Source organism: Centropristis striata, chromosome 5, assembly GCF_030273125.1.
Source record: "Centropristis striata isolate RG_2023a ecotype Rhode Island chromosome 5, C.striata_1.0, whole genome shotgun sequence".
NCBI lineage: Eukaryota > Metazoa > Chordata > Actinopteri > Perciformes > Serranidae > Centropristis > Centropristis striata.
Genome location: NC_081521.1, coordinates 31,216,441 through 31,224,699, shown reverse-complemented (window position 1 = coordinate 31,224,699; position 8,259 = coordinate 31,216,441). Strand labels below are relative to the sequence as shown.

Genomic DNA, 8,259 nt, shown 5'->3' with positions numbered 1-8,259 from the left:
AGTTTTTGTAAAGATAAGACCAATTTTATCTACTTAATATACTGTTATCAGGTTTAATTTCACTACACTAAACATGTTTATCATGTTTTTTATGTTAAATCTCGATCTGAAAAGTAACTAAAGCTGGCAGCTAAATGTAGTGAAGTAAAAAGTTCAATATTTGCGTCAAAACATAGTGGAGCAGAAGTATAAAGTTACATAAAATGGAAATACTCCAGTAAAGTACAAGTACTTTAAAATTGTACTTAAGTACAGTACTTGAGTAAAGTTATTTATTTATTATTTTATTGAGTAAGTTATTTATTTCTCTCAAGTCACATAATTTACACACAGTTTTATTACTATGCCAATAGCCGTCCTTTGTTACCTTCTTTTTGAGTGAAATGATCAATAAATATGTTACACTTTTGGTGAAGTTTTTTCTGTTTCCTGCAAAACTTGAAAAAATGAGTTAGGCAATTATTTTAACCGATTTTAACAGGGTGACGACGTGTGTCTCTTAACCATAACTTGTGCTACACTGACATCTGCTGGCAGGGAGGGATATCACATTCCAGGCGCTTTTATTTTGAAGTGGAGACCCGCAGCTGTTGTGAAACCTGTGTTGACAGTGGGACGAGTGGTGTGAATACAGGTTAGATAAACCCTTGTGACAGCGGTTCATACAAACAGTTGCTCATTTAAAAGTCTTTGTAGCAAGACAGCTACATTATTGCTTAAAACGGGCAGTTAAATATTGTTAATTTAGCTGGAGCGTCGCTAGCTAGCAAACTGCTAATTTAGCTAACGTTAGCTTATGAGCTCAATTTAAGGAAGTGTGTGGCTCTGCTGGAAAGTATCGCTAATTTGCTCGTTAACGATACGTTTTAGGGTTCTAGAGGTGTCAGACAAAATTATTATTTAACAAATGACAGTATCATCAAGTTTGTGATTTATTTAACGTGAGCATTAAGTTATCTGGTCAACCCAGACCCATTTATCCTTGAAAGAAAATTATGGGGGATATACCACAGACCAAGTGGACACATTTTTTAAATACTACCCCTGAATGTCAAAGATCTGTGATGTGACATATATGTCACATTGGGCGTTTTATGGTATTATGTTTTATGATATTTCTTGTTTTATATGTTTTTTTATATTTTTTATAAATAAACTCGACACCTTTTCTGTTTACAGAAACACAAATTTGCCTTTTTCTCTGCATCTCCACAACATTTATTAAAATTGTGACATTAATAGTGCTGTTTAACAACAAATTATTTTTCAGATTTGTTTTTAAGTAACAAAATAATAATAAATCACGAATAAATAAAAACAAATAACAAACTTTAATATGGTTAAATGCAAAAAGGACACCCTATTAATGGATTAGAATTGTTAAATGGGTTAAAACTTAGCCTAGTAGCAAAAAATAAGCTTTTTGAAATTAGCTACTTTTTTAAAATTTCTGTTTCCAGTCAAACCCACATTTTGGAGAAGCCACTTTTTGTCACAGTCACATGACCACCACACCAAGGTGTTGAGTATGTGTCACTTTATGATAGGACTTAATGATTTAAGGTGAAGCATAAAGCTGAATATGGGAGATTCAACAACATTTAGTGTTTGTTACAACCGTGTCACTGTGGGTTCTTATGGGTTAAGCTACTGGACTGTAATTACAGATTACTATTTACCATTGTCCAGCACCTATCAGTCCCGTCTAAGCTCGCTAGAAGCGAGACATTGCTATGGAGATGAGCCTGTTAATGTTAATTTGTTTTAGCACTGTGTCATAGTCTTCTTTCTGTTCTGTACCCCTTGGTTAATTTACAGTCTATTTAGCAATTTGTGTTTGTCATTCATCTTGCTCAGTTGTGGAAGAAATATTTAGACTCTTTACTTAAGAAAAACTAGAAATATCAGGTCTGTGTTGGTCGAAATATGTTGTTTTTTATCTCAGCAAATTATATTAATGTTTTGAATACAAACTAACCAAGCATTAAAGGCTGCCTTTTCTGTGTTTTTTCTCTTGATTTTTGCATTCCACACTAAAGAGCACCTACTGGCTCACTTCTCTTCTTAGCTCTCAGTCTAATTTCAATTTCATCCTGTTAAAATGTGTAAATCCAGTATTCATATGGTTACTAAAGTAAAAGTAGAGAAACGTTAATGTTTTAAATCATTGCAAACTGATTGTCTTTGTTGCACAATAAGAAAATTTGAAGATGTCACCTGGGGCTGTGGAATGTTCATTGTGAAACTAATTATTAGAGTAGAGAAGGAAAGTAGCAGAAACAATACTCATGTAAAGTACAAGTATCTCAAAATCGTACTGTTTTTTCAAGATAACTTCTTAATCTCTGCTCGTCTTCTCTGTCACAACAGTGTTGAATGCTGCAGATCACGGGATGGACTCCAGTGGGAAACCCTCAACCGCACAGATTGTGGTTTTAGCCACCAGCTCTGCCCTGACTGCGCTCTTTTATTCCATCTACAAGAGCCGAGCTACGACAGTTGCCCGATTAAAGGTCAGCCACATTTCAGCACACTCTGTCTTTGTCACGTGAATGTCAGCAGTGTGTAAATTTATTGCCTGTTATCTTCCATTTCTTAATCTTAAATGTTTGTTTCCACAGGGAGCCAAGAAAGTCTCAATTGACCAGGATTTAAAAAACATCCTGTCTGAAACTCCTGGAAGATGTGTACCATATGCTGTCATAGAAGGTTTGTTGGGCCCCCTTAAAAGCCTAAATGAAACTACTATGTTGTACATTTTTACATGAAATTTACTATGCATAATTATAACAACATATCTACACCGTCTTCTGTTTATTGCACCCCGCAGGTGTGGTGAGATCTGTGAAGGAAACTTTGAACAGCCAGTTTGTTGATAACTGCAAAGGTGTAATTGAAAGACTGACCCTGAAGGAGGAAAAGATGGTGTGGAATCGCACCACTCATCTCTGGTAAGTGATTTAGAAGCTTTGAATCTTAAGTATTCTGAGTAAAGCATATACGGTGATGAGGCAGTGATTTTATTTTTTTTTGCGAAAGTAATCAAATACAACTGAAGTTAAATAGCATTTTTGAGGCATTGTCAACACAAACTATAATTCAGAAGAAATTCAGAGAAAAAAAATAAAAAAACCAAATGGGAAGAATTTCTATTCTTTGGTCTCATGATGATGTTCCTTATTTATGGCATTAATGCGTCAGAATACTGTTAGCTCTATGTTGATGCTAGAACTTGTTTTCATACAGACAGTCAAATCTTGCATCAATCAGTAACATCACCTTTCTATAATAAGCAGAGCAGACGGTCACACTGAGCCAGACAGCTCCCTGCTGCCACAGTAACCCACATTAGCTTTCCTGCTAATGTCTCCTCCTTTTCTAACTTACAAAACATGAACACGTCTCTTGTCCAGCACCTGAACGGACAACCAAACAAATATTCACAGAGGAAAAGTTCACTGCTGACGTCAGTCTGCAGGCCAGAGAGGTAATTAGCTGCTAAGCTGAAGCACATTAAACTGCATGTAAATGCATCTGGAAATGTCAAATTGCCCCATTTAAATGCTGGTGTGGTAGTCACTCTTAACACGCACACAGACACTGACATGCCTCCCAGTCACCCAGTGTGACACCAGTATCAAGCATCTGATATTTCCTCAAAGACCATATTTTCTTTTTTTATTAATGATAAAAAAACAATTAACAATACATTTAAAAACATGTTGACATTATTTTTGATGGGATGACTTAATAGAATTTAATTTGGTCTTCTGACAGAGATAATCTAACAAAAATAGAATGGAATGTCAATCACCAGAAGAGGAATTATTACACAAACAATAATGCTAAAAAAAAGTGGCTTTTTCCTGGTATTCCAATTTGGGGAATTAAAGTTTTTCTCTGTTTAAAATCTTAACAAAATGAATATCTTTGGGTTTGACGCTATGGAATCTTTGGACATTTTTGTGATGGGAAATAACATTTTATAAATCAAGCACCGAGTCAGTTAATCTGCAGATTAATCAAAATTATTGTTAGTTGCAGCCCAAAACAAAACATTAATAATTGTGATATTTGTGAACAGGAACAACACTGAGAAAGTCATCCACCAGCGCACCAACACAGTTCCATTTGTCCTCGGGTCTCATGATGACAATATCGCTGCCGCAGTACGGGTTATACGTCCACTGGACGCAGCAGAGTTGGACCTGGAGACCACCTACGAGAACTTCCACCCCACTGTCCAGTCCTTGTCCAACGTTATCGGCCACTTCATCAGCGGGGAACGACCCAAGGGCATCCACGAAACTGAGGAGATGTTGCGGCTCGGAGACAGTGTCACAGGTGTGGGAGAGCTCGTCCTGGATAACAACCTGATCAAACTGCAACCACCCAAACAGGGCTTCCGTTATTTTCTCACTCGGCTGGACTATGAGTCTCTTTTCAGGAAGCAGGAGAACAGCGTCAGACTGTGGAGGATTCTCACCGTTGTTTTCGGAGTCGCGGCTTGTTCCACACTCCTCTTCATCCTGTGGAAGCGATACGTACACCACAGAGAGAGCAAGAAGGAGAGGAGCATGCTCGAGGACTTTAAGGAGCAGCAGAAGAAACGTATGCGTGAACTCAACGTAGAGGAAAGCAGCGTGTCGCCCACCACCTGTACTGTCTGCCTGAGCCGCGAGCGGTCCTGTGTGTTTTTAGAATGTGGACATGTGTGTGCCTGCACCTCTTGCTACGACGTCCTGCCAGAGCCAAAGAAATGCCCAATATGCAGGGCGACTATAGACCGGGTGGTGCCTCTTTTCAACAGCTAATGTGGAAATATACAAAGGAAGTCTACGCAGGATTTTACTGTCATAAATACACTGGAAATATGTCATTCAAAAGATGGCGGTTCAGGCTTTAAAAGGCTGATATGGGTACATTTTGATGCACTTTTGCATTATAATGTAGAAATAGTAGGTATCTGTGCTGAATCACATTTCCCATTAAATGTTCAAATCAGTGTTGAAACCTGTAAAAATAGAGAAAATGAAATACCTGTTCTTTCCTTTCATCTTGAGAGAGAAAATTAGATATTTTCTTACTTAGACACTGACAAATTCATTGGATCTTAGAAGTTCAGAACAAGAGTTTTTCTATGAATGCACTTACGTTTCTAAGAGCAAGTCTGCATGCTCACACTGAAAAGCAAGAGACACTACTTGTGTGTTGTAAATGACACAATAGAAATGTTTTGCACTTGAAATAATTCAATATGAAACATTCATAGAGCATCCTTGTAATGTGCAGCAATAGTCTACAGCTCTTACCTTTATGCCCTCTTAGATTCATGGTACTAGGTGGAAATCAGTTAACGAAAATACATTTTGCTGCTGCTGGAATTTGCTACTCGTGAGTACTTGTTAAATCTCAAAGCAGAAGCAAAAAAAAGAGAGATATTTAGAGATATTTATTGAGTGAAAACAGGAAGAGGAGAAAAACGACAAAATTAACTTTCAAGTCTGTGTTTTACAGTATTTTCCCATTTAAATATCATCACTCGTTAGGGCTGGGCAATATGACACTATATATACTATACTTTTGAGCGGTCGTGTGTATCATTATCCAGACATGGAATTACCTTTATCAAGATTTAGGAAGATTTTGGCCAACCTCACTCATTCTACATTATTTACTTGTCAGGGACCATGTTCAAAAATGTTTAATTTCATACAAGAGAAGTGATTAATTGTTGACTGTTCTAAGAACAATGCTTTTGGAAAACTCTTCATTTAAATTATATATTTTGCTTCGTGTAAGATGCTTTTAGAAAACAGTGTCCACTCTCTTCTCAGTCTTTAAGTTTGACTTTGGAAGTACAGGCTATTTGGTTTTTCTGATCATTCTTTCAATGACCTTACGTTGGGATTTAGCTTTGGTAAGGCCTTGCAGTTCATTAAAGGTTATATTTTGTGAAGCACAGACGAGCCAGAGTTTGGGTGGCGGGGAGATAATTGTACAAGCTTCTGTCAGGTTGTTTCGTTGTTCTGGGTAAAGGGAGCAAGCTGACCCTTTTTCTGTTTCTGTTTCTTTTTTTTTACTTTGACTCACAGCAGCTGCTCATGCTCCACAGATTTTGAACTCCGAGCGCACAGGGCATGAGGCAACACATGTAAAACTTGTTAAAGGACACTTTACTGTACTGGGACTTCTGCACCATCACAGCCAATGAATGTTTTTTTCTGGCAATAAACTCATTGTCTATTTGAAACTGAATAATATAGACAAATGAAATGTAGACCAAAATACTAATTGTTACTCAGTCGTGTGAAATAAAGACACAAGAATAAAACTGTTTGTAGAAGATTGAGATTTCTGCCAGGAGAGGGGGATGTCTGCCTGTGAGGAAAATCAGTGATTCAGGATTTGTAAACAGAGAGCACAAGAGACAAAAATGTGATGCCACATGTTCCCCCGATGCAAGCAGCTGTTTTTACCTTCAGCTGTTTTTTATTGTCTTCAACGTTGTTATATGAAGAACAAAATATATATAAAATGCCATTTATCTTAAGTGCTTGGCCCTATACAGTATGCTCAGTTTGCTTTTGTTTCAGTCACATAAATTTAATCAGTTAATGATTCAAGACATCTCTTCATTTTAAGTCAGAGGGCAAAGAAAAATCTATATTCTACTCTTTTTTTTTTTTTTCCTTTTAAATTGCTCAAGCGTATTTTTAGTCAGAAAACTGAAGGGCAAAGGACAGAGACCGACTGAGGGCAGGATTGTATGCTTCAGCACGATTCAATCCCTTGCCAGCAGGGATGCATATCCCACTCGAGAGGAGGTCGTCTTCAGGCAGTTTGAGCACAGTAGAAAGCCTTTGTACTCTCAAACGATTGGTATTATTTTTAAAAAGTCCCATTTTATCATCCCACATTATGCCAGGAAATCTCAGACGTATAATTTAACCTTGTACGGCACCGTGGCACTATTAGTATTCACCGACTTGCTCACAGAAATCTATTTTCCAGGAGTGAGTCGTTGCCGGCTGGTCTCTGAAGGAACCTGAGCTAAATGTCAGATATACAGTGTAATCAGGCAGGAAGAGCATTATGCACTCCCTCTTGTAGGAAGTACTGTATTGACACTAAGAGCCTCATCAGGGCCACTTTACCATCAGGCCTATTACTGACCCTGAGCTACTTAAAAATATTCATGATGCTCCTTTTCTTGGATTCTGTCATTTCTTGCATCATTATTAAAATGTTAGCACTGTGGCTCTACAGGGATGTTGAATCCATCAACCTGTTTTGATACACATTTTCAACTTTATAGTCATGGTATACATGAAGCATGTCAGTTAAAATGTTCACTGAAGCTTCTGCTGGAGAGACAAAAACATCTGATCTGTGTGGACCAATGAGGAGACTATAACCTTCCTCTAGCCTTCCTAATTTATCACATTTTCCACGGTTTGAGGTCAGGTTTGCACTCTTTTAATTACATCATCTTCTTGCGCTTTCTTCTCCTGCAATGGTTTATAGAGAGCTGAAGATCGTGACGTCACATGCAGGCCAACCTCTATTCTACTCTCTTCTGCAGCTCAGTGAATCTCTCAATCAGCATTTCTTTTACTGCTCTTTCTGAAAAAAATGTTTATTGTGAAATACTGTCACTGTTGGGAGGGTTTTTTTTTTTTTTAAACTAATGTCTTAAAATTTAATTTCTAACCTATTCCATAAGATTAGATCAAATTAAGTAAGATATTCTAAATACTTTAAATAACTTTTGTAATATTTTAAAATGATCTTGCTGAGCTTATTTGTCTGGGTCTTATATTTCCATGCCAAAACAAATTTTTGGCTGTCAGTCTCCACTGTCATTGTCATGTAGCACATGGACTGTGCAAAAACAAACCAGAAGGGCCCTTGTAGAGGGCAGACCTCCTCCAAAGCCATGGCCTATTTCGCCATGTTAAAGAAAGGGAGAAATAATTTATGTATCTGCCCCGTGATTTGAATCTGCTCCAACTTTGCTTCAAGTTTCATGAAAATTGGGCCATAGTTTTTCAATAATCCTGCTGCAAAATAACATACAAATAAATTAAAAAAGTAAAAGTTTAACTAGATAAATGGAGTACATATTTTGCATTTTAAATACTTAATCCTATTTTATTCTGTTGTTTACTGTCCATATTCTAATTCAATACCATCAAGTGCAGAAGTTGCTGGAAGAGCAGCAGCTTGTGAATGTGAGTCATCCTTGGTTTTGTAACT

The 8,259-nt window shown here is 37.2% G+C and overlaps 1 protein-coding gene across 1 annotated transcript; it reads left to right on the top strand.

Moving 5' to 3' along the window:
* The first annotated feature begins 570 nt into the window (after positions 1-570).
* Positions 571-7,260, top strand: mul1b (mitochondrial E3 ubiquitin protein ligase 1b). Its single transcript, XM_059332431.1, has 5 exons — positions 571-634; positions 2,371-2,513; positions 2,622-2,709; positions 2,831-2,951; positions 4,085-7,260. Exons 2-5 carry the CDS (start codon positions 2,394-2,396, stop codon positions 4,812-4,814), a joined length of 1,059 nt encoding a protein of 352 aa, XP_059188414.1. The 5' UTR covers positions 571-634; positions 2,371-2,393; the 3' UTR covers positions 4,815-7,260.
* The last annotated feature ends 999 nt before the right edge of the window (positions 7,261-8,259 follow it).